Source organism: Amblyraja radiata, chromosome 17 (genome assembly GCF_010909765.2).
Source record: "Amblyraja radiata isolate CabotCenter1 chromosome 17, sAmbRad1.1.pri, whole genome shotgun sequence".
Lineage (NCBI taxonomy): Eukaryota > Metazoa > Chordata > Chondrichthyes > Rajiformes > Rajidae > Amblyraja > Amblyraja radiata.
Window position 1 is genome coordinate 3,983,258 of NC_045972.1, and position 27,423 is coordinate 4,010,680.

The window sequence follows — 27,423 nt, forward strand, 5'->3', positions numbered from 1 at the left end:
TGCAACAACTGGCGATTACCTTGGAAGGAAGGAGAACTACTACCAATGCCCTCCCTCCCCCAACGCCTGGTTTCTCGAACACTACCCCTTTTGTAAAGGCAGGACAACTTCCAGAGAAGCCATTTGCAAGGAAAGAACCGACCCTCCTGGACACTGCCCGGGACTGGAAAATGCAAGCTGATCTAGACCAGAAGCTCATCTTTCCACCAGAGATCATCACAACTAATCTCAGGCCGGGCCTGATCTTGTGGTCAACCTCACAGAAGTCCCTGTACATCGTGGAGTTAACTGTGCCGTGGGAGGCTGCAGTTGGTGAAGTGCATGAACGCAAATGTCTGAAGTATCCAGACTTAGCAGCCGAGGCAGAACAAGGCGGCTGGTGTACCCGGGTGCTCCCTGTAGAGGTTGGTTGTAGAGGGTTTGTAGCCATGTCAACAACCAGACTCCTGAAGGGAATGGGAGTTCGAGGACAGGCCTTCCGGCAAGCCTTCAGGTCGCTGTCAGAGGATTCCGAGCGAAGCAGCAACTGGCTGTGGCTGAAGAGGAAGGACTCCAACTTGGCTGCAAAATGACCAGCAAGAGGGGTAAGATGGAGGGGAGCGCACCTGGAACGCCAGGTGTTGCTGTTAAGCCCTCTGGAGGTGTTGTGGGCCTATCAACGAAACATCAAGGAAGGAGGGTGCCCACTTGATGACCCCAATGAAGTTTATACCCCTACCCCCACTCAAGATAGTAAGAAGGTGCCAATTATAGTAGGGATTGTAATATCAAGTCCTATAAGCTCAACTATATACATCAGATCTCCCTACAAGCTTCAGCTTTTCAGAGGAAACAATCCAAGTGAGTCCAACCTCTCCCTAATGCCCCCAAACCAGACATCATTCCAGTCTGAAGAAGGGCCTCAACCCCAAACGTCACCCCTCTCGGATGGCATCTCTCCAGAGATGCTGCCTGTCCCGCTCCAGCTTTTTGTGTCTATCATTCTAGTAAAGATAGACACAAAATGCTGGGGTAACTCAGCGGGACAGGCAGCATCTCTGGAGAGAAGGAATGGGTGATGTTTCGGGACGAGACCATTCTTCAGACACACAGACTTCCTTCTAGTAAACCTCCTCTGCAACATTTTCAAAACCTCTGTATCCTGTAATTGGGTGAACGGATGTTCTATAAAGCTGCAAATAGACACAAAAAACTGGAGCAACTCAGCGAGTCAGGCAGCATTCCAGAGATGCCATCCGACATGTCCTCATTCTTTAGGGAACGGGGGTTCCCCTCTCCCATCATACATGAGGCCCTCACTCGTGTCTCCTCGGTACACCGCAGCTCCGCCTTTGCTCCCCCTCCCCCTTGTCCTTACCTTTCACCCCATCAGCCGTCACATACAACACATAACCCTCCGAAATTTCCTCCACCTCCAACGGGATCCCACCACGAGCCACATTTTCCCATCTCCACCCCTTTCCGCCTTCCGCAGAGACCGTTCCCTCCGCAACTCCCTTGTTAACTCATCCCTTCCCACCCAAACCACCCCCTCCCCAGGTACCTTCCCCGCAACCGCAGAAGATGCAACACCTGTCGCTATACCTCCCCCCTCGACTGTGTCCAGGGACCCCGACAGTTCTTTCAGGTTAGGCAGAGGTTCACTTGCACCTCCTCCAACTTCATCTACTGTATCCGTTGTTTCAGATGTGGGCTCTGATACATCGGCGAGACCAAACGCAGACTGGGCGATCGTTTAGCGGAACACCTTCGCTCAGCCCGCCTGAACCTGCCTGATCTCCCGGTTGCTGGACACTTTAATTCTCCTTCCCATTCCTACACAGACCTTTCTGTCCTCAGTCCCCTCCATTGTCAGAGTGAGACTAAACACAAATTGGTGGAACAGCATCTCATATTTCGCTTGGGCAGCTTCCAGCCCAGTGGTATGAATATTGATTTCTCTCACTTCAGGTAGCCCCGGCATTCCCCCTCTCTCTATCCCTTCCCCCACCCAAGTCACACTAGCTTCTCGTTTTCACCCAACAAACAGCTTTCGATGGCCTGTTTCCTTTATCATCGTTACTTTTTTTGCAAATCTTTCATTCATAATCTTTATCTCCCCACATCACTGTCTATATCTCTTGATTCTCTTATCCCTAACCAGTCTGAAGGGTCTCGACCCGAAACGTCACCCATTCCTTCTCTCCAGAGATGCTGCCTGCCCCAGAGTTACTCCAGCTTTTTGTGTTTGTCTTCAGTTTAAACCAGCATCTGCAGTTCCTTCCTGCCTATAAAGCTGCAAAACTTCCCGACTCTTATGCTCAATGCCCCTGGCAATGAAAGTGGCAACAGGAGCAGACAGAGTGGTAAACTGCCACTTTCTCAAAGCAATGGACTTGGATGCCAAGATTGATGCAGTACCATGAACTAGCAAATGTGATGGAAAATAACCACACAATTAGTTTTACATTTGTTTCCAGAATTAGGAATAAAACTATCCATGGCAATGGTAAGTATTGAAATGTTTTAGCTGACTGGAATACCCTCAGGATTTATCAAAGGAAATACATACCTAATTTTTGAGGAAATAAAGCATTGTGGACTGGGGAATATCCATAGAAGGCATGTTACGTTGACATTTTAACAACCTTTGATAAAAGTTTCTCATAATAAATATTTGCTCATGGTTAAGGGCTGAGAAAGACTTTGGTTCCTGGAAAGCTGTCTAAACATCCAGTGGCAGGCAGCCCATGGAACATTCGTAGTTAAGGATCTGCTGCTACAAATTATTATTATATACGAGGAGGCAGTGGTGGGGGAGGAGAGGGAGAGAGAGAGAGAGGGGGGGGGGGGAGGACAGGCTGAAGGCAGTGGTGGAGTGGGGGTGGATAAAGCCACCATCGATAGCAAGAATTAGCAGCAGGTGACGGGTTGACAGGTGCACTCTGCGAGTCAGCTGTGGGGTCGGAAGCTGGGGGTGTAAACCAAAGATCTTAGAGCGGATAAAATGCTCTGCTCTAAGATCTTTGGTGTAAACGGCCGTGGAGATGGTGCGAGCTGGGGATGGGTTGGCAGGTCATTCCATTTACATTTTATATTTGTTTATTTAAGTTTCTGGCACTCAATGGTGCCTTAGGGAACGGGAGGGCTGTCATTAGCGGGCCAGGGATGTATTGCCGTTTCATTATCACGTGACCTCTGTTGGTCCAGAAAATTTGGCAAATCCAGAAAGTCACTGGAACTGAGGGTGCTGGAAAATCAGTGTTCAGCCCTTCCACATTCCAGATGTGTGTTGCATGCCACTGGTCACCTGTGTGCACATCTGGCTGCCTCAATGAATTATAGCAATATATATGCAGACAACCAAGAAGGAACATCTCAAATAACACCAGTACTGTAAACACCTGACCTAATTCTGGCATATAACACCCATAAATTGCCAAATGTAATAAAACTAGAGTTACTCCCTATATTTATATTTTGATACGAAAGTGAACCAGATATTCAAAAGCAAAATAGAAGTTGCAGGCAGATAATATCTGTGGATAGAGGCAAGAAATTATCATTTCAGATTGAATAAGAAGGAACCTCAGATGCTGGTTTAAACCAAAGATGGACACAAAAAGCTGGAGTAACTCAGCGGGTCAGACAGCCTCGACGGAGAAAAGGAATAAGTGACATTTCAGGTTGAGACCCTTCCTCAGACTGAAGAAGGGCCTCGACCCGAAATTTCACCTACTAATTTTCTCTAGAGATGTTGACTGACCTTCTGTTACTCCAGCTTTTTGTGTCTATCTTAGATAGTTTCCGATTGATGTCTTCAATGCAGTATTTTGCCAGTTTGTTAAGTGGATCAAAAATAGGCAACATCATATGCAACGTGGATGGAAAGAATCACGTTAGAAAATTGGTAAAAAGAGGGCTGATAAATGTAATGTAACGTAGGTTACATTTATACCTCTAACTTAAAAGACAAAAATGGCTTCATAGGAGTATTATCAAATAATGTTTGTTGTAGTTACAGAAAAGTTAATTAGTGCAGTTGACAAGAAAGATTGATCAAATAAAAAGATTTTAGAGGGATGTTGTGAAAGAGGAAAGAGAGATACAGATGCAGAGAGGTTTCAGAAAGGAATTACAGAACATAGGGCATTGATGTCTGAAGGCAATGTTACGATTATGGGAATTTGAGGATGTACAAGAGTCGTAATTGCAGGAGGAATGACACCCAGGAGGGCTAGAAAGCTGCTGGTGGTTACTGGAATAGAAAAGGGATTTACAAAATGAGGGTGAGGATTTTAGGTCCCCGATGCTGTTTAACAGACAACGAATACAAATCGGAATGCACAAGCTAGTAGATTTACAGTTGGTTGGAGTTGATACAAGTTATTGTATCATTAGTGTAGGAGGGAACTGCAGATGCCGGTTTACACCGAAGATAGACACAAAATGCTGGAGTAACTCAGCGGGACAGGCAGCATCTCTGGAGAGAAGGAATGTGTAACGTTTCGGATCGAGACCTTTCTTCAGATTGATGTCAGGGGAGTGGGCGGTACAGAGATAAAATGTAGTCGGAGACAGTAAGACTGGTGGGAGAACTGGGAAGAGGGAGGGGATGGAGAGAGAGGGAAAGCATGGGCTACTTGATTTTCATACCGCTGGAGCGTACGCTGCCCAAGTGAAATATGAGGTGCTGTTCCGTCAATTTGCGCTGAGCAACGGAGGAGGCCCAGGAGAGAATGGTCAGATTGTGAATGGGAGGAGCAGTTAAAGTGTTGAGCAACAGGGAGATCAGGTAGGTTTAGGCGGATTGAGCGAGGTGTTCAGCTAAATGATCACCGAGCCTGCGCTTGGTCTAGCCTATGTACAGAAGTTGACACCTGGAACAGCAGATACAATAGATGAGGTTGGAGGAGATGCAAGTGAACCTCCGCCTCACCTGGAAAGACTGTTTGGGTCCTTGGATGGAGGGCGGTGGTAAAGGAACAGGTGTTGTATCTCCTGCGGTTGCAGGGAAAAGGCCCTAGGAGGGGGTGGTTGGGTTGGGAAGGGATGAGTTGACCAGGGAGTTGCGGAGGGAATGGTCTCTGCGGAACGCAGAAAGGGGTGGAGATGGGAAGATGTGGCCAGTAGAAGTGTAGTCTAGATAGCTATGGGAGTCAGTGGGTTTGTAATTGATGTCAGTCGATAGCCTGTCTCCTGTGATGGAGACAGTGAGATTTAGAAAGGATCGGGAGATGTCGGAGATGGTCCAAGTGAATTTGTGTACAGGATGAAATTTAGTCGTGAAGTTGATGAACTCAGTGAGTTCTGCATGGGTGCAGGAGGCAGCACCAATGCAGTCGTCAATGTAGCGGAGGTAGAGTTCGTCTGGAACAGCGGTTGTTCGACATCCTACAAAGAGGCAGGCATAGCTGGGGCCCATGTGAATGCCCATTGCATATATTCCTCCAACATTTTCGCCACCTTCAACGGGATCCTACTACTGGCCACATCTTCCCATCTCCACCACTTTCTGCTTTCCGCAGAGACCGTTTCCTCTGAAACTCCCTGGTCAACTTGGCCCTTCCCACCCAAACCACCCCCTCCCAGGTACTTTCCCCTGCAACCACAGGAGATGCAACACCCGTCCTTACACCTCCCCCCTCGACTCCATCCAAGGACCAGTCTTGCCAGGTGAGGCAGAGGTTCACTTGCACCTCCTCCAACCTCATCTACTGTATCTGCTGTTCCAGGTGTCAACTTCTCTACATCGGCGAAACCAAGCGTAGGCTCGGCGATCGCTTCGCTGAACACCTCCGCTCAGTCCGTCTTAACCTACCTGATCTCCCGGTGTCTCAGCACTTCAACTCCCCCTCCCAATCTGCCCTTTCTGTCCTGGGCCTCCTCCATTATCAGAATGAGGCCCAGTGCAAATTGGAGGAACAGCACCTCATATTTCACTTGGGCAGCTTACACCCAGCAGTATGAACATTGACTTCTCAAACTTCAAATAACCCTTGGTTTCCTTCTCTCTCCATCCGCTCCATCCCAGTTCTCCCACCAGTCTTACTGTCTCGAACTACATTTTATCTCTGTACTGCCCACTCCCCTGACATCAACCTGAAGAAGGGTCTCGACCTGAAACGTCACCCATTCCCTCTCTCCAGAGATGCTGCCTGTCCTGCTGAGTTACTCCAGCATTTTGTGTCTACCAAGGTCCGATCAAGGATAGTTCGAGGGTCACCAACGAGGTAGATATTAGTTCAGGACTGCTCGCTGGTTGTGGTAGGATGCTTCAGTTGCCTGGAAAATGGCACAATCAATCTACTAACACAGTACAAATTGTAAGAACTACTCGTCTTTTATTAAGCTAAATGAAAGAAATGAAGAACTGATTTAACTTCATCCAATTGTTTGGAGCCCTTGTAGTTAAAAATTAAAAGTAGCAAAATTAGGCTGATTGTCTTTTTAAAGGAATTGTATAAGTTTATCAGAAGTTGTGTTTACATTCTATGCCTGTGAACTCATTCAATAGATTAATTTGTTCAAGAACAAAGTGCTGTTATGTTCAGCCAGCATACCTGAAACATTAATGTTTTTCTTGATACAAGATAACCACAGATCATATCCAAACGATACTGATAACCTGGTCCCATATTAACATGACTTCATATTTCCTTCTAATACAGAAGTCTGACATTTTGATGATGACTCTCAGAGCATTCGCAACAGTGCCATTCCCAATTTATTTCCCTACAACCTATTCTCTGTCACAGGCTATTCTCCGACAACATCCCACTGGTTTCCTGGTCACCCATCTACATTGGGGTTACTTTAAGTGACCACTCGACCAACCAGCATATCTTTGGTCTAGAAGGTAGTTTTGCAGGGATGAAAAACATGTTTACAAAATAAAGAGGACATAGAATTGAAAGCCCCATTTTGGAACAGATGCAGCAGAGACAGTGAAATTGAGAGTGGGGGATGGAGCCTTTGCAAGATGCAAGTTGAGAGGATGTGTAATCCTGATCTCTGTGGGAGTCAGTAGGTTTACAGTAGACATCAGGCATTAACCTGTCTTCTGCGATCATGAAAGGGGAAGGAGATGTCAGAGGTAGTACAAGTGAATTTGAGGGAATGGTGAAAGTTAGAAATAAAGTTAATGAAATCAATAAGTTCTGAACGGGTGCAGGAGATGGTCCTAATACAGTTGTCAATGAAGCTGGAAAAGAGTTGGGGGATGGTGCCACAGTATGTTTGGAACAAGGGACTGTTCAACATAACCTACTAAAAAGAGAGTCATAGGCTGGGACCAATGTGAGTGTCCATGGCTACACCTTTAACTTCTTAAAGTCATAAGAGATAGGAGCAAAATTAGGCCATTCGGACCATCAAGTTTACTCCGCCATTCAATCATGGCTGATCTATCTCTCCCTCCTAACCCCATTCTCCTGCCTTCTCCCCATAACCCCTGACACCCGTACTAATCAGGAATCTATCTATCTCTGCCTTAAAAATATCCATTGTCGGCCTCCACAGCCTTCTATGGCAACGAAGTCCACGGATTCACCACCCTGACTAAAGAAATTCCTCCTCATCTCCTTCCTAAAAGAACGTCCTTTAATTCTGAGGCTATGACCTCTAGTCCTAGACTCTCCCACTAGTGGAAACATCCTCTCCACATCCACTCTATCCAAGCCTTTCACTATTTCACTATTCTGTATGTTTCAATGAGGTCCCCCCCTGATAATTCTAAGCTTCAGTGAGTACAGGCCCAGTGCCGTCAAACGCTCATCATATATTAACCCAATCATTCTCGGGATCATTCTTGTAAACCTCCAGTGAGTCCACCAGGCCCTCATCAATGCAGAGGGAGAACAAGGAGGGAAGAGACAAGGACTTTAAGACTTTTGCCTTCCATCACAGTGAGGAGGACCTGGTAGACTCACTGTGGTGGGTGTTAAATCTGTGTTTATTGTGTGTTTTGTTATTTTATTCTATGTTATGAATGCAAGGCACGAAATTTCGTTCAGACTGAAAAGTCTGAATGACAATAAAGGATACTTGATACTTGAAGCACAGAGGATTATTGGGACACAGCTACCAGCCTTGGAGGGCATCTACCACACACGGTGCCTCAGGAAGGCCGTCAACATCCATAAAGACTCCTCACACCCTTGTAATGGACTGTTCGAACTACTTCCCTTCGGCAGACGTTACAAGGCCTCCTGCGCCCGAACCTCCAGATTCAGGAACAGCTTTATTCCCAGAGCTATAGCGGCTCTGAACCGGCCCTGCTGAGTGCCCCCCACCCCCCATGGACTGTCTCCCTCGGATGGTCACGTCGCACAGACACTTCTGCACTTTAGTCTGTTTGAACTGTTTTGACTATTTTACTGTTGTAATGTTCTTTTTACAAACCATGTTCTCGGGGTATCTAAATCTAAATTTTATTAGTTCTTTAAGTTATGACATCGGATGGAAGCTGCATACCAAATCTCGTTGCGCTTATGTGCAATGACAATAAAAGGTATTATTATATTATTATTATTACTACCAAATCCAGTATTGCCTTCTCCCTGTTAGGCTCCACAACAAGCTGCTCTAAGAATCCATCTCGGAGGCACTCTACATATTTCCTTTATTGGGGTCCAGCACCAACCTGACTTCCCCAGTCTACCTGCATATTGAAATCTCCCATGACCACCGTAGCATTGCCTTTCTTACTTGCCAATTATATCTCCTGATGTAACTTGTACCCTATACCCTGGCTACTGTAAATCATTTCCATTAGGGTCTTTCTACCCTGACAATTTCTCAGCTCTACCCACGATGACTCTACATCTTCTGATCCTGTGTCACCCTTTGCGAAGGACTGAATTTAATTCTTAACCAACAGTGCTACTCCACCCCCTCCACCCACCTGTCGGTCATTCCGATAGGACGTGTAACCCTGAACATGCAGCTCCCAGCTCCGATCCTCTTGCAGCCACGTCTCTGCAATTCCCCACAACATCATACCTACCAATCTCTAACTGGGCTACATGCTCATCCACTTTGTTTCTTACACTAGTGCATTCAGATACAATACGTTTAATTCTGCATTTACCTCCCCTCTCACACCGGTCCCGATTTTCACCCGACCTTACTCTCTTATCCCTTCTGAAACATTCCACCCCATTTATTCGGGAGACTTTCCTGCACTCTCTTTCCCTTTAACTCCACCCATACACTTCCAAATTGCTGACCCCACCCCCCACTGTTTAGTTTAAAGCTCTATCTGCGGCCCTGGTTATACGGTTTGTCAGGAGTCTGGTTCCAGCCGGGTTCAATCAAGTGGAACCCGTCCCATTGGAAAGTTCCCCCTTTCCCCCCAATACTGGTGCCAATGTCCCACAAATTCAAACTTGCTTCTTCCACACCCGTCTTTGGGCCAAACGTTCAACTCTCTAATCCTCTCCACCTTATGCCAATTTGCATGTGGCTCAGGTAGCTATCCAGAGATTATTACCTTCTTGGGTCTGCTTTAGCTGTGCAAATTCCCTTAGCAGTACCTCTTTCCTCATTCTAACTACGTCATCCTTACCCACAAGGACCATGATGGCTGGATCTTTCCCCTCCTACTCCAAGTTGCTCTGTAGGTCAGACGAGATGTCCTGAACCCGGGCACCAGGCCGGCAACACAGCCTTCAGGACACTCGATCCTCGCGACAGAGAACAATGCCCCGAAACTCTTCAAAACATGAAGAGTGAGAGGAGGCAAAAGAGAAGTTGTTGCAGGCGAGGCCCAGCTCTGCCAGGTAGAGGAGAGTATTAGTTGCGGTGTAAAGGGACTGGCCATCTATGGTGTAGACGTGGCAATGAATGAGGAATTGAGAGTTGAAGGGTGTGTTGAAGTGTCTTGGATGAGGGTCAGAAGGACTGGAGAAGGGAGGAGGCCATAAGATGGAATCAAGGTATTTGGAGATGGAGTTCTGTGGGACAGGAGCAGGCAGGAACAATGGATGTGCCAACACAGCCCTGGTTTTGAGGAGAAGGAGAAGGAAATGAGCCGCGTAGGGGTGGGGTGGGGTGGGGCGGGAGGCTGGATGCTGTAGAGGGGAGATCGCCAGATGTAATCAGATTGAGAATGGTCTGGCAGATGGTGGCTTGCTGTTGATCTGTGGGGTCATGGACAAGGGGTAGGGATGAGGAGGTGTCCGAGAACTTCCGCCTGGCTTCAGCATGGCAGCAGTCAGCCCGCCAGACCACAGCGACACTTCCCTTGTTGGCAGGTTTGATAACGATACTGTTGCTGAGTGAGTGGAGGGCTGTGCGTTCAGAGGGGGTGAGATTGGAGTGGAGAAGTCATGTTGGCTGATGTCATGCCAACAATATAGTGAAGGGGTGGCCACTGGGAGGCAAGGACACCTTGACAGAGAAAAAGGGCCAGAGGCAGAATCGGCACAAGATGAGCTCAACATCACTCCAGGCTTGGAACTTGATGATTTGTGGCGGATCAAAGGCAAGCCCTCTGTTGTCCTCAGAGCCCCTCTGCCCTCCTCAAATCCTGAATCTGACCACAACCCTCACCCCTATTCACCATCTCCCCCTTTTCAATACAGAAAAGTTATTCCTCAGAATGCCAAAGACCAATATCAGCCACACTGTAAAAACAAGACGTCAGTAGATCGGTAGGGTGGCACGGTGGTGCAGCGGTAGAGCTACTACCTTACAGCGCCAAAGACCCGAGTTCGATCCTGACTACGGGTGCTGTCTGTATGGAGTTTGTACGTTCTCCCCGTGACCTGCACGGGTTTTTCCCCCAAGATCTTCAGTTTCTTCCCACACACCAAAGGCGTACAGGTTTGTAAGTTAATTGGCTTGGTATAAATGTAAAATTGTCCCTAGTGTGTGTAGGTTAGTGTTAGTGTGCGGGGATCGTTGGTCAGCACGGAATCGGTGGGCCGAAGGGACTGTTTCCACACTGTATCTCCAAGGGTTTCGGCCCGAAACATTGCCTATTTCCTTCGCTCCATAGATGCTGTAGCACCCGCTGAGTTTCTCCAGCAATTTTGTCTACCTGTATCTCCAAACTAAAGTTGTAGAATGTGTAGGAAGGAACTGCAGATGCTGGTTTAAACCGAAGATAGACACAAAGTGCTGGAGTAACAGTGAGCCAGGCAGCATCTCTGCAGAGAAGTGATGGGTGACATTTCGGGTCGAGACCCTTCTGCAGACTGACCCAAAGAGTCACGCATTTCTTCTCTCCAGAGTTGCTGCCTGTTCTGCTGAGTGAGTCCAACATTTTGTGTCTAATGTTGTAGTATGTCAGGACACGATTGCATCAACTAAAGGTTTAGTTTTTATTATGAGTCGAGGTAAAGTGAAATGTTTCTTTTACTCTGCCTTTTTGTTTCTCATTAGGCCGAGAGGAAAAGCTCAGATGCAGATGTGCACAGTTCCATTTTGGCCGCTTAAGATGACGACCAGAAACAGCCTAAGGCTTCTTCCAAATGATGTAAGAATGATTTTTAAAATGTCTGTACTCACCTATATGGCTCAATCATTTCTTCTGTGACAAAATTCAAGTAATTCCTGCAATTGATAGAAAAGTAGCATTAACATTTACAAATACAACTTTGCAAAAATAGGACCAAACCTGTTTGCACAATGGGGTATAAGTTTGTACTTCCAAGATTATTGTAACATCTCCCGCTGTGGCATCTATTAGGACAACAAAGTTGTGAGTAACACCTTCACTCGAAAACTAAAATGAGTCTCGAGAGTGAAGTGGACATCTTGTAATTTTAATCGCAAGGTAACAGGTGGAAGGTTGTTTTTCGGACTGGAGGCCTGTGACTAGTGGTGAGCCTCAGGGATCGTTGCTGGGCCCATTGCTGTTTGTGGTTGATATCAACGACTTGGAATGTGCAAGGCATGATCCGTGAAGATGGTTATCAAAGACTACAGCAGGATCTTGATCAGTTGGGCAGGTGGGTTGAGGAATATTCAAGGGAGTTTAATGCAGATCATGGCAAGGTGGTCAAATCAGGGCAGGACCTCCCAAGGTGGAAGATGTTGGTGACTCTGGGGGAGAAGAAGGAGGTGGTGGTGGAGGGGGAAGTGGACAAAGCGATGGTCAACAGGAAGAAAAGGAGAGGGAGCCTCCGCGGTGAGCGAGCGCGCCCTGTAGGTGCCTGCAGCCTGAAGAATGCATTGTCAGCCAGGGCCGCAACAGCTGTGTCACCCAGAGAGCACGACAGCTGGTGAAGACGGGCTTGCTGGTGCACCCTGTGGAAGATGATGGCGACTTGGTTATAAGTTGCTCTCCCGTCTCCCTCATTCTCGCTTGCTCCCCAGTGTCGCACTTACAGCGGCCGACACTGGAGCAGGCGCCAGCCTGGGCGACGTTTTTGTATCTATAAAGTGGACAGGAAGCCCTTGCCATCTTCTCAATGCAATAACACGTCATTGTTTGCCTCACCAGCCACCAAATGCGAAGAGGCCACTGTACACGGCCAAAACAGCTTTCCCCACATCTGTTGTCGTTCCTTCGAACGCTCGTTTCGGTTCCAAATAAGGAGTATCACCTGTGCAGAAAAAAAAACCCACATTATTTTCAAACACAGTTAAAAATAAATGAAACTGTTTAAGAAACAACAGTCACACATTTTTCATAAATTATTCTATTTTTCATGAGGAATTTACCTAAAATAAATAATTATAACTGTTAAAATAGCAGAGAGCGTACTGAATTATCATATTAAGAATGCATGTACCACAATACCTCAGATATATGCAAAAAAGACAAACAATATTTCTTCATAAAAAGTAATTGCTGCAATTTTGCAAATGTTATTTGCGGATTGGTGTACTGTTCACTTGACTGGGCAGCATGCATTCTAATGCAGCACGCCAAACATTATACACCAACATAGTCATCTTGTTATCTTTTGTATTCACGTCTCCGTGTGTCAAGAAAGCAAGAGGCTCTGCTCTTCTCAACCTTCGACACTGCAAGTTGTCCATACGGTGTATAGAAAACGGATGTCATATTTTCCTGAAATTAGTGTACTCTGATATAACTATTTTGGTGGATTTTAATTTCTCTCATATCATTTTGTGATAAAACAACATGGATCAGCATAAGTAAAAAATAAGTGCGTTTAATCTTTTAAGCACTCAAGGTAGGGTAGTGTAGCGGTAAAGCTACTGTCTTACAGTGCCAGGGACCCGGGTCCAATCCTGACTATGTCTGTCTGTACGGAGTTTGTACGTTCTTCCCGTGACCTGCGTGGGTTTTCTCCGAGATGCTCAGTTTCCTCCCACACTCCAAAAACATACAGGTTTGTAGGTTAATTGACTTGGTATCAATGTAAAATGTGTCCCTGGTGTGTGTAGGGCAGTGTTGATGTGCAGGGATCGCTGTGTGTGTGGACTCAGTGGGCCAAAGCACACGTTGCCAGTCGACGCTGAATCTCTAAACTAAAAGTATTATTTTGAAAGACGAAAATAAAATGTTTTTTATTATGCTTGAGATTTTAGTTTAACATCAGCTAACTTCTGCAAACGGCATGTGAATTAATGTTGTAGGATGGAACTACAGAAGTTGCTTGACACCGAAGATAGACACAAAAAGCTGTCGTAACTCGGAGGGACAGGCAGCATCTCTGGACGGAAGGAATGGGTGACGTTTTGGGTCGAGACTCTTCTTCAGCCACGGATGTCATGATATGACAGTACACTGCTATTAAATCTGATGCCTCTTCCCTCCTGCTGCCGAGCTACGCAGTCTCCCTCTTGATGGTGTGGATTATCAAACGACCGACACTGCAGCTGTTAAACAATTAAGCTGCAGCAACTAAACCATTCTGTAGGCTCACCGAAAGGTCTGTGTTGCTGACCCAGTAAATGGGATTTAACATTTTTACTTTCTTGGCTCCATTAAACCAGGAGGAAATGCAGAGTGCACATACATGGAGAATTAATTCTGTAATGTCTATAATTTTCTGTAATAAGTGACAGGCATTTGAGCTACTATGTCTGAAATGAACCTGCAATCCCACAGATGAGCACCAGGCCTCAATCTCAAACATCACTGCGGGCTGGCCTTCCACAGCCTCCAACCTTATCGTTTCCCAGCCCCGGACACCCTGTTTTTACCTGCTCCCCAAAATCCACAAACACAACTGCCCTGGCAGACCCATTGTTTCTGCCTGCTCCTGTCCCACGGAAATGATATCCACGTACCTAGACTCCATCCTATCCCCCCTGGTCCAATCTCTCCCGACCTATGTCCGAGATACCTCACATGCCCTTCGTCTCTTTAATGATTTCCGCTTTCCAAGCCCCCACTCCCTCATCTTTACTATGGACATTCAGTCACTCTCCACCTCCACCCCCACCAGGAAGGCCCATCTGTGGAATTGCAGGCTCATTTCAAATATGCAGTGCCCTCCATAATGTTTGGGACAAAGACCCATCATTTATTTATTTGCCTCTGTACTCCACAATTTGAGATTTGTAATTTTAAAAAAATCACATGTGGTTAAAGTGCACATTGTCAAATTTTAATAAAGGCCATTTTTATACATTTTGGTTTCACCATGTAGAGATTACAGCTGTGTTTCTACATAGTCCCCCCATTTCAGGGCACCATAATGTTTGGGACACATGGGTTCACAGGTGTGTTTAATTGCCTACTTAATGCAGGCATAAGAGAGCTCTCAACACCTAGTCTTTCCTCCAGTCTTTCCATCACCTTTGGAAACTTTTATTGCTGTTTATCAACACGAGGACCAAAGTTGTGCCAATGAAAGTCAAAGAAGCCATTATGAGACTGAGAAACAAGAATAAAACTGTTAGAGACATCAGCCAAAACTTAGGCTTACAAAAATCAACTGTTTGGAACATCATTAAGAAGAAAGAGAGCAATGGTGAGCTTACTAATCGCAAAGGGACTGGCAGGCCAAGGATGACCTCCACAGCTGATGACAGAAGAATTCTCTCTCTAATAAAGAAAAAAAACCCAAACACCTGTCTGACTGATCCGAAACACTCTTCAGGAGTCAGGTGTGTATTTGTCAATGACCACATTCTGCAGAAGATTTCATGAACAAAAATACAGAGGCTACACTGCAAGATGCAAACCACTGGTTAGCCACAAAAATAGGATGGCCCGGTTAGTTTGCCAAGAAGTACTTAAAAGAGCAACCACAGTTCTGGAAAAAGGTCTTGTGGACAGATGGTGGCGGTGATCTGGCCTGGGCATGTATGGCTGCTGAAGGTACTGACTCACTTATCTTCATTGATGATACAACTGCTGATGGTAGTAGCATAATGAATTCTGAAGTGTATAGATACAACATATCTGCTCAAGTTGAAACAAATGCCTCAAAACTCATTGGCCGGCGGTTCATTCTACAGCAAGACAATGATCCCAAACATACTGCGAAAGCAACAAAGGAGTTTTTCAAAGTTAAAAAATGGTCAATTCTTGAGTGGCCAAGTCAATCACCCGATCTGAACCATGCTTTTTATATTTTGAAGAGAAGACTGAAGGGGACAAGCCCCGGAAAGGTGTCGGACAGGTGTTTGGGGATCATTCTTGATCTCACAGTCTCTATCTCAAGAACTATGGACTATTGACTGATGTCTATTAGAAACCCACTGACTCCCACAACTATCTTAACTACACTTCTTCCCACCCTGCTTCCTGCAAAGACTCTATCCCCTACTCATAATTCCTCTGTCTACGCCGCATCTGCTCCCAAGATGAGATGTTCCATACTAGAGCATCCGAGATGTCCTCATTCTTTAGGGAACGGGGGTTCCCCTCTTACATCATAGATGAGGCCCTCACTCGTGTCTCCTCGGTACCCCGCAGCTCCGCTGTTTCTCCCCCTCCCCCTAGTCGCAACAGAGACAGAGTCCTTACCTTCCATCCCATCAGCCGTCGCATACAACACATAATCCATCGAACTTTCCGCCACCTCCAACGGGATCCCACCACGAGCCACATTTTCCCATCTCCACACTTTTCCGCATTCCGCAGAGACCGTTCCCTCCACAACTCCCTGGTTAACTCATCCCTTCCCACCCAACCCACCCCCTCCCCAGGTACCTTCCCCTGCAACTGCAGAAGATGCAACACCTGTTCCTAAACCTCCTCCCTCGACTCTGTACAAGGACCCCGACAGTCCTTTCAGGTTAGGCAGAAGTTCACATGCACCTCCTCCAACCTCATCTACTGTATCAAGATGTGGACTCTGATACATCGGCGAGACTAAACGCAGACTGGGCGATCGTTTCGCGGAACACCTTCGCTCAGCCTGCGTGAACCAACCTGATCTCCCGGTTGCTGGACACTTTAAGTCTCCTTCCCATTCCCACACAGACCTTTCTGTACTCGGTCTCCTCCATTGTCAGAGTGAGGCTAAACGCAAATTGGAGGAACAGCATCTCATATTTCGCCTGGGCAGCTTACAGCCCAATGGTATGAATATTGATTTCTCTCACTTCAGGCAGCCCCGGCATTCCCTCTCTCTCCATCCCTTCCTCACCCAAGTCGCACTAGCTTCTCATTTTCACCCAACAAACAGTTTACAATGGCCTGTTTCCTTTATCATTGTTACTTTTTTTGCATATCTTTCATTCATTGTTCTTTATCTCTCCACATCATTGTCTGTGTCTCTCGTTTCCCTTATCCCTAACCAGCCTGAAGGGTCTCTACTCGAAACGTCACCCATTCCTTCTCTCCAGAGATGCTGCCTGTCTTGCTGAATTACTGCAGCTTTGTGTCTATCTGCAACCTGACATCTTTTGAGTATTGGACATGAAACGACATCATTTTAGAATCACAGAGTGATACAGTATAGAAACAGGCCCTTTGGCCCAACTTGCCCACACCGGCCAACATGTCCCAGCTACAATAGTCCCTCCTGCCTGCGTTTGATCCATATCCCTCCAAACCTGTCCTATCTATGTACCTGTCCAACTGCTTCTTAAATGTTGGGATAGTCCCAACCTCAACTTACCTCCTTTGGTGGCTTGTTCCATACACCCACCACCCTTTGTGTGAAAAAGTTACTCCTCAAATTCCCATTCAATCTCTTGCCCTTCACTTTAAACTTATGTCCTCTAGTCCTCGATTCATCTAATCTGGGCAAGAAACTGTGCATCTACCTGATCTATTCCTGTCATGAATTTGTACACCTCATCCTCCTGCGCTCCAAGGAATAGAGACCCAGCATTCTCAACCTCTCCCTATAGTTCACACCCTCTAGTCCTGGCAACATCCTTGTAGATCTTTTCTCGCACTTTATTTCTGCTCATCTGGTTACCACAAAAACTGGAGAAAATTGACCCCACTGCCAAGGAGTACACGGTCCGCCATGCCGAGAAGGCTCAGTATTTCTACCATCAACCTCCACATAATACGTTGCCAATTTCCAAGTTTCCCAGTCTAATGCAGCCTCTTTAACGCCACCATCAGTTTCCACCCCCTTCTGGCCCTGAACCACACAAATTAATCTTGTTGTTAAGGATTTTGTATTTTAAAATGGGATGATAAGAATACAATGTATAACAAAAAAGAATCAAGGCATTGTCCGATTCACCATTAGTAATGGCTCAGGCTACAAACAAGATAATTCACTTGATATTTTGTGACCTGGACATCTGGTACATTGATAACTCACAGAGATTTCAGGAGCAGCTGCATCAGTTCAATTGACATTCAACAAACAATAAAACTACCGTTTAGCACAAACATTTAACAAATGGAAGAGTTTCAATTTACTGTACATGCAGTTTACTGAGAGAAGTACCAAGGAAGTTTTCATACAAACCTTTTGATAAAGTTATGGGCCAGGCTTGCTGGTCTTGGCATGTTGGCTGGATTCACCACCTACTGTGGTCGCCTGCCTACACTTACTTTCACCATCTGCAGAATGCCTGATCAGAAGGTCATAAATGATAGGAGCAGAATCAGGCCATTCAGCCCATCAAGCCTACACCACCATTTAATCATGGATGATCTATCTCTCCCTCCTAACCCCATCCTCCTGCCTTCTCCTCATAACCCTTGACACCTGTACTAATCCAGAATCCCTGCCTTAAAAATATCCATTGACTTGGCCTCCACAGTCTTCTGTGGCAAAGAATTCCACAGATTCACTACCGGCTAAAGAAATTCCTCCTCATCTCCTTCCTAAAGGAACGCCCTATAAATCTGAGGCTATGACCTCTGGTCCTAGACTCTCCCACTAGTGGAAATATCCTCTCCTCATCCACTCTATCCAAGATAAATTTACACTCTGTACCCAAGTGGTATCTGGTGTTTAGGTCTCAGACCATCTATTCTGATGTCCCACCTCTGAATGCCCTGGCCTTTGATCCATTTAAAATCATCTGACAGACATGTAAATAAATATAGATTGATAAAGTAAAAATTACATTAACAATGTAAAGAATGTATTGTATTAATATTGTATTGAATTAATAATACCTCAACAAATAACATTTAAAATAAAATAACTCTACCTACCTAATTTTTTTCCAGCCTGTCCTTAACTCTGTGAAGATTCTTTTTTAATTTAATTAACATTATTTTAATGTTTTCGTCAATTACACATTTTAAGCTATTTTATTATTTTTGAATAGGACTCACTTTTCAAAATATGTGTTTTTTAAAAACTATTTTTTAAATGTTTTCATTGGAAAAGCCTTTGAAAGTGGAGATTGAAGCTTGATTTCAGCCACAGTGCTACAAAAGGTTAGTGAGCCTGGGCATCATGTAGATACCTCACAGGTAGATACTGGGAATGTGAGATGTGGGGCAGATGATCCCGCTCATTCACTCTCTCCAACACAAACACATCCTGAAATAGGTACCTGTATGTACCATCTATAAATATGCTACATTACCTTCCCAAGGCCAACTGCACCACTCAGGCAAGTGGATAATGTTCAGAGTTTAGACACAAAACGCTGGAGTACCTCAGCGGAACAGGCAGCATCTCGGGTGATGTTTTGGGTCAAGACCCTTCTTCAGACCCGAAACGTCACTCGTTCCTTCTCTCCAGAGATGCAGCCTGTCCCACTGAGTTACTCCAGTATTTTGCGTCTACCTTGCGTGTAAAACGGCACCTGCAGATCCTTCCTAACGGTGTAGAGAGTTTGTTGGACGTGCACTCATCCACTCGCCTTGTGTAATGGAGGTAGTGGATTTTTTTTAAAGATAGTTTGGTTCCGTACTGCAAAATCTGAGTCTCCAGCTTATCCATGCAGCAATGCTAACTAACAGTCTGGCACTGGTCAGTTTTAGACAGGGTGATCCAGCAGATGTTGATGATGGGAGAATCAACTCTGTTAATGCAGTTGAATTGCAATGAGAAATGGTTAAACTTCCTCTTGGAAAGCGCCTATGCTCACCTTCAATGTTCTGCTCATCCACTTTGTCACTTATCAGCTGCTATTAGCATTTACTCCAGGCATTACCATGCACAAGTACACCGTGTGTAGGAAAGAACTGCAGATGCTGGTTTACACCGAAGATGGACACAAAATGCTGGAGCAACTCAGCGGGACAGGCAGCATCTCTGGAGAGAAGGAGTGGGTAACGCTTCTGGTCAAGACCCTTCTTCTCACAGTGTCCTGTTTTCTGGGCTGTGATCCTCAACTGAAACGTTAAGCGATTAACACTAGACACAGGGTCATTATAGATACCCTGTCATTGTGTCTCACCTTCCTCTCATTCCCAGTGTACTTCTTCCTCCTCCATGTTTGTCACCATAAGCAAAGACAAAGTCAGCATAATGAGTTGATTATGCCCAATACAGAAAGTGATGATGAATGTAGAAACCTTTGCTGGGTGTACTGTGCTTAAATCAGTCCTGGCTTGTCAACTTTTATTTTTGGGCACTGTTCACAGCCTTCACAATGCCTTTATTTTCTCATGGGTCTCGTTATAACAGTGCCCAGCTATGCTGGCTGCAGCCAAGACTGCTGTGAAGATGAGGAATTCAAAGGATAGCCTTTGTCCTCCCAAAACCCAGGCATTGCTCCAAAGTGGTAGCAGAATTATGGCAGGCACTATGAGAAGCCACCATGGAAACAAGTTCTACAACACAGCCACCATTAATATTTACTGCTGAAATATGTCGACCACTAATAACCGCTAAATAATTGTACATTCAGAGGTTGAAAGCCCTTTCCATTCTTCAACAGGACAGGTGATTATAACATTTCGTAGTTATGGGTCGCAATAACATTTTTTTGTGATCTACCTTTTCTTATCATCAGAACTACCAGTTGTGTTACTATATGCAAAGGCAGTCAGCATAATGACCCGATTTGGCAGGAAACAGCAGGCTTAGTTTGCAGTTTAGTGATAGTGTGGAAACAGCCCCTTCAGCCCAGCAAGTCCATGACGGCCATCGATCACCCGTTCACTCTGGTTCTAGGTTATCCCACTTTTGCATTCTATACACCCGGGGCAATTTACAGAAGCCAATTAACCTACAACCCTGCATATCTTTGGAACGTGGGAGGAAACTGGAGCACCCGGCAAAGACGCATGCAGTCACAGGGAGAATGTACAAACTCTGCACAGACAGCACCCATTGTCAGGATCGAACCTGGGTGCTGTGAGGCAACAGCTCTATGGCTGCGCCACCCAAAATGATGATGACGTAAGCCCTTCACTGGAGTGTAGTCTGGGGATCCACTGGAAAGAGAGGGCCTGCCCCACTTTCCCGAGTTATTCACGAATTCTTCCGAGTTTTCAAAGTCGCAGAATGTTCGTAACGAGTCCGTAGGAGTCCGTGGATATATCGTAGCGGCTCATTATGCCAGCCGTAGGTCCTCGGGGCATCAGGAAAGTCGGGACGTTTTTTCCAGCCTGATGAAAAATAGCCCCGAGTACCTACAGCTGGCATAACGAGCCGCAACGATATATTGTCCTGGTCCTCACATTTCTCCCACCAGCCTCAGTATCCAACCCATTGATACAGCTCAACTGGGCTGAACACAAGTCAAATCCGTTACTGCACGAGAATTGATGCCATGATGGGTTGTACTGCACACTTCCAATGTACACCTTGAAATGCAGAATTCAATTTGACAGTACCAGGGCAGGCTCCAATTATGCGCTATGTTCAATCTGATCAAAAGGTTTGAGCTACACTTTATACAACTTTCATTTCAGCAAGTCAAGGCTTGTTCGCTGTCTGCAACTCCTCCAATTTTGCTTATTCACCAAACTATCTACATTGACATCAAAGTAATTTATATATATCCCTGCACAGATTCCTGCGGAACTCCACTGGTCACAGACCTCCAGCCAGAATATCTACCTTCCACAGTAACTCATACTTCCACCATAATCCTCCGTCTTCTATGAATAAACCAGTTCTTAATCCAGATGACCAGGTCATTGCGAATCCTGTACTCCTTAATCTTCTGGATCAGCCTACCATGAGGGACTTTATCAAAATCCTTACCGAAATCCATGTTTACGACATCCACTGCCCTACCTTCATCAGAGTCCTTTGTCACGTCCTCAAAAAACTCAATCATGACCTGCCGTGTACAAAGCCATGCTGCCTGGGCTAATCAGCCCATTCTCTTCCAAATGGGAGTAAATCCTATCTCGAAGAATTCTCTCCAATAACTTCCCTACCACTGACGTGAGACTGGTCTATAGTTCCCTGGATTCTCTTTACTCAAGGGCCTGTCCCACTTACGTGTCCTTGGCATGCGAATTACGCGACCTCTTGGTCGCGTTGAGGCGCACGGGCATCGTATGGCCGCACGGGGCCGGTTCCACTTAGAAGCGAGGAGGGGCATGTAGTCGCGCGCAGGGCTTTGAAATTTTTGTAGTGAACTAAATCTTTGCGCGCCAACGGCCTGTCGCGGAACTGACGGCCAAAGTGGGACAGGCCCAAGACCCTGGCGTGACGCAGCGTCTCACCTTCAACAGCAGCAGAAGCAGGCAAGTACCAAGAACAAAGTGTGGAGGAGAGAAGGAACTGCCCAAGATCCAAAGCATACCACATCATCTGTGAAACATGGTGGTGGGGGTGTTATGGCCTGGGCATGTATGGCTGCTGAAGATACTGGCTCACTTATCTTCATTGATGATACAACTGCTGATGGTAGTAGCATAATGAATTCTGAAGTATATAGGCACATCCTATCTGCTCAAATTCAAACAAATGCCTCAAAACCCATTGGCCGGCAGTTCATTCTACAGCAAGACAATGATCCCAAACATACTGCTAAAGCAACAAAGGAGTTTTTCAAAGCTAAAAAATGGTCAATTCTTGAGTGACCAAGCCAATCACCCGATCTGAACCCAATTGAGCATGCCCTTTATATGCTGAAAAGAAAACTGAAGGGGACTAGCCCCCAAAACAAGCATAAGCTAAAGATGGCTGCAATACAGGCCTGGCAGAGGATCACCAGAGAAGACACCCAGCAACTGGTGATGTCCATGAATCGCAGACTTCAAGCAGTCATTGCATGCAAAGGATATGCAACAAAATACTAAACATGACTACTTTCAATTACATGACATTGCTGTGTCCCAAACATTATGGTGCCCTGAAATGGTGGGACTATGTATAAACACTGCTGTAATTTCTACATGGTGAAACCAAAATGTATAAAAATGGCCTTTATTAAAATCTGACAATGTGCACTTTAACCTCATGTGATTTTTTTTCTATTACAAATCTCAAATTGTGGAGTACAGAGGCAAATAAATAAATGATGGGTCTTTGTCCCAAACATTAAGGAGGGCACTGTTTATCTCTAGTGTTGGACATTTCCACCCTGACTGTCTATACCTCTCATCATTTCATATACTTCTAACAAGAATCCCCTCAAACTGTGATGCTCCAGAGAAAATAACCCAAGTCTATCCAACCTCCCCCTGTGGCTGAAGAGCCAGGAAGTCAAGATGCAGCTCGATAGGATGTTGGTTGGGCCACATTTGGCATGCAGTTTGTCACCCCATAACAGGAATAATGTGGAAGCTTTGGAGGGGGTGCTGAGGAGAATGCTGCATGATTTAGAGTGTTTCAGCTACAGGGAGAGGTTGAATAGACTAATTCCAAAAATTTCAAATACTGTTGTAAATTGGCAGGTCCTACCTCAGATCTGGACCAAAAGCATTTCAAGCTAAATGAAAGAATCTAGTAGAGATACTGGTAGACAAAAATGCTGGAGAAACTCAGCGGGTGAGGCAGCATCTATGGACCCTAATGCCCCTGTCCCACTTAGGAAACCTGAACGGAAACCTCTGGAGACTTTGCGCCCCACCCAAGGTTTCCGTGCGGTTCCCGGAGGTTGCAGGTAGTGGTAGCAGGTAGGGAGACTGAAAAAACCTCCGGGAACCACACGGAAACCTTGGGTGGGGCGCAAAGTCTCCAGAGTTTTCCGTTCAGGTTTCCTAAGTGGGACAGGGGCATAAGGGTCTCGACCCGAAACGTCGCCTATTTCCTTCACTCCTAGATGCTGCCTCACCCACTACGTTTCTCCAGCATTTTTGTCTACCTTCGATTTTCCAGCATCTGCAGTTCCTTCTTAAACATAGTAGAGATACTGAATGACTGGATCAATCCTCACCTCTTTGGTCAAGTACAATCATGTATTATTATGCTGTTGCTGCTGGAGGTTTTCACTGTACAAAGTGGGTCACTTAACACTGGGTCCTTCAGCAAGCATTTCATGCAGTTACACAGACATAATTGCAGTGAGCACATTTTAAAAGAACTCATTAAAGCAGATTTCGTATTTTCTTTTAAAAGCACCAACAATTTACAAGTTCAACACAACAAACAAAAGATTTTGCCTCCCCCACCAATAAAGTTCATGACAGAGGTTATGAGAAAGCTTTGCTGGAACAATACCTGTACTGTACTTTGATGGAAGCAGCTCTTCTCACATTTCTTTTACATTGCAAGCACTGTCTGATTGTTTTATTATACAAACTAATGAAATGAACAAATGGCAGCCTGCTATTATGTGACACCACTAAAGTCATAGTTATTCAATACAGAAACAGACCCTTCAGCCCATCTTGTCCAATGCCGACTAAGATGCTCGATCGAAGCTTGTCCCCACATCCCTGGAGTCATCCAGCATGGAAACAGGCCCTTCGGCCCAACATGTCCATGCCGACACTAATTCCACCTGCCTGCGTTTAGAATCATAGAAACATAGAAAATAGGTGCAGGAGTAGGCCATTCGGCCCTTCGAGCCTGCACCACCATTCAATATGATCATGGCTGATTATCCAACTCAGTATCCTGTACCTGCCTTCTCTCCATACCCCCTGATCCCTTTAGCCACAAGGGCCACATCTAACTCCCTCTTAAATATAGCCAATGAACTGGCCTCAACTACCTTCTGTGGCAGAGAATTCCAGAGATTCACCACTCTCTGTGTAATTTTTTTTTCCTCATCTCAGTCCTAAAAGATTGCCCCTTTATCCTTAAACTGTGACCCCATGGCTCATATTCATCTAAACCTTTGCTATCCATGTACCTGTCCGAATGTCATAGTGTTGTTATTGTATCTGCCTCAACTACTTCCACTGGCAGCTTGTTCCATACACTCACCACCCTCTGTGTGAAAGGTTGCCACCCAGGTTCCTATTAAATCTTTCCCCACAAACCTCTGCCCTCCGGTTCTTGACTCCCATATTCTGGGTAAAAGACTCAGTGCATTATCTTATCTATTCCCCTCATGACCCTGTACCCCTCTTTAAGACCACCACATCCTCCTGAGCTCCAAGGAGTAAAGACCCAACCCTAACCATACCCAACCTTCCCCTGTAGCTCAGGCCCTCGAGTCCTGGGAACATCCTCATGAATCTTTCCATCTTAACAACATTATTTCAAAGTAGGGGGAACAACACTGAACACTAAACTCCAAATGTGGCTCATCAATGTCTCGTACAACTAACATAACACCCCAACTTCTATCCTCAATATCCTAACTGATGATGGCCAATATACCAAGCATATTCTTGACTACCAGATCTGTCTGTGATGCCACTTTTAAGGGACAATGTATCCTGTGAAGGTCCTGCCCTGGTTTGACTTTGGAAATGCAACTCGCATTTATCAGCATTGAACTCCATTAACCATTACTCAGTGGGCTTGCCCAACTGATCAAGATCCTGCTACCATATTTGATCACTATCTTTGCTATCTAAGATACCACCCATTTTATTGTCATTTGCAAACTTAGTAATCGTGCCTTCTACATTCATATCCAAATCATTGATATAGCAATGGACCCGGAACTGATCGCTAGTCACACGCCGCTAGTCCAAAAACAATCTTCCACCTTCACCCTCTCCTTCCTGCCATGAAGACTATTCTCTGTCCAGTCGGCTAGCTCTCTCTCCCTGGATCTCACCTTGATGTAACCAGATGTAACCTTCCAGAGCAGGCTACCAAGCTGAACCTAATCAAATGCCATGCATTTGGCTGAAGTCCATATAGACTAGGTCTATAACTTTGCCCTCATCAACCTTTTTGGCAATATCTTCAAATAACCATCAGATTCATAAGGAGATTCCGACTTTTTCACCACAGATTAAAGTTAAAATTTTATAAAACAACAGAATTTCTCCCTAAATTTAACAGTTCATGGCGAATAGTTGAAAACAACAAGATTGTCGCTCTCAAGTGAAGAAATACAATAAAATTGCAGTTGAACATGTCAAGTAAATGACTGTACTATCCATTCCATTGTGAATGAGGCCCCTACACAACAAGTAAAATAAATAAACAATCATGGACAAAACTGTAAAAAAATGTTTGGGATGGAAATGGCATCCAGAAAATGGAAGTAGACAGTGCTAAGCAGTCCTTTTGCTTCAAATATTCCACTACAGGTTTGATTTTCAAGAATGAAAACAATTATAAGATTAGCTGTAGGTACACAAAATTGCTGGGGAAACTCAGCGGGTGCAGCAGCATCTATGGAGCGAAGGAAATAGGCGACGTTTCGGGCCGAAACCCTTCTTCAGACTGATAGGGGGTGGGGAAAGAAAGAAGGACAAAGGGAGGAGGAGGAGGAGCCCGAGGGCGGGCGGATGGGAGGGTGGGAGGAGACAGCTAGAGGGTGAAGGAAGGGGAGGAGACAGCACGGGCTAGCCAAATTGGGAGAATTCAATGTTGATGCCAAAGGGACGCAAGGACCCCAGACGGAATATGAGGTGCTGTTCCTCCAATTTCCGCTGTTGCTCACTCTGGCAATGGAGGAGACCCAGGACAGAGAGGTCGGATTGGGAATGGGAGGGGGAGTTGAAGTGCTGAGCCACCGGGAGGTCAGGTAGGTTATTGCGGACTGAGCGGAGGTGTTCGGCGAAACGGTCGCCCAACCTACGCTTGGTCTCACCGATGTAAATCAGCTGACATCTAGAGCAGCGGATGCAGTAGATGAGGTTGGAGGAGATACAGGTGAACCTTTGTCGCACCTGGAACGACTGCTTGGGACCTTGAATGGAGTCGAGGGGGGAGGTGAAGGGACAGGTGTTGCATTTCTTGCGGTTGCAACGGAAAGTGCCCGGGGAGGGGGTGGTGCGGGAGGGAAGTGAAGAATTGACGAGGGAGTTGCGGAGGGAGCGGTCTTTGCGGAAGGCAGACATGGGGGGAGATGGGAAGATGTGGCGAGTGGTGGGGTCACGTTGGAGGTGGCGGAAATGGCGGAGGATTATGTGTTGTATTTGCCGGCTGGTGGGGTGAAAGGTGAGGACCAGAGGGACTCTGCCCTTGTTGCGTGTGCGGGGATGGGGAGAGAGAGCAGTGTTACGGGGTATGGATGAGAACCTGGTGTGAGCCTCATCTATGGTGGCGGAGGGGAATCCCCGTTCCCTGAAGAACGAGGACATTTCCGATGCCCTGGTATGAAATGTCTCATCCTGGGAACAGATGCGGCGTAGGCGGAGGAATTGGGAGTAGGGGATGGAGTCTTTACAGGGGGCAGGGTGGGAAGACGTGTAGTCCAGATAGCCATGTGAGTCAGTGGGTTTATAATGTATGTCGGTCAGGAGTCTGTCCCCTGCGATGGAGATGGTGAGGTCAAGGAATGGTAGGGAAGTGTCTGAAATCGTCCAGGTGTATTGGAGTGCCGGATGGAAGTTGGTGGTGAAGTGGATGAAGTCAGTCAGTTGTGTGTGGGTGCAGGAGGTGGCACCAAAGCAGTCGTCAATGTAGCGGAGGTAGAGGTCGGGGATGGGGCCCTGGTACGCATCGAACAAGGATTGTTCAACGTACCCGACAAAGAGGCAGGCGTAGCTGGGGCCCATGCGTGTGCCCATAGCTACGCCTTGTGTTTGGAGGAAATGGGAGGAGTCAAATGTAAAGTTATTGAGGGTGAGGACCAACTCCGCTAAGCGGAGGAGAGTGTCAGTGGCTGGGTATAGGTTGCTCCTCTGGTCGAGGAAGAACCGGAGGGCTC

At 46.0% G+C, this 27,423-nt stretch overlaps 1 protein-coding gene across 1 annotated transcript in view; it reads right to left on the bottom strand.

Annotated features, from left to right (window-relative positions):
* The window catches only part of slc7a5 (solute carrier family 7 member 5), a 70,426-nt gene that overhangs the window by 22,612 nt on the left and 20,391 nt on the right, over positions 1 to 27,423 (bottom strand). The window contains exons 3-4 of the mRNA XM_033035639.1: positions 12,428 to 12,533; positions 11,494 to 11,538 (exon numbers count right to left, since the gene is read on the bottom strand). Of these exons, the coding sequence (XP_032891530.1) occupies positions 11,494 to 11,538; positions 12,428 to 12,533 (151 nt within the window). The remainder of the gene's footprint in view (positions 1 to 11,493; positions 11,539 to 12,427; positions 12,534 to 27,423) is intronic.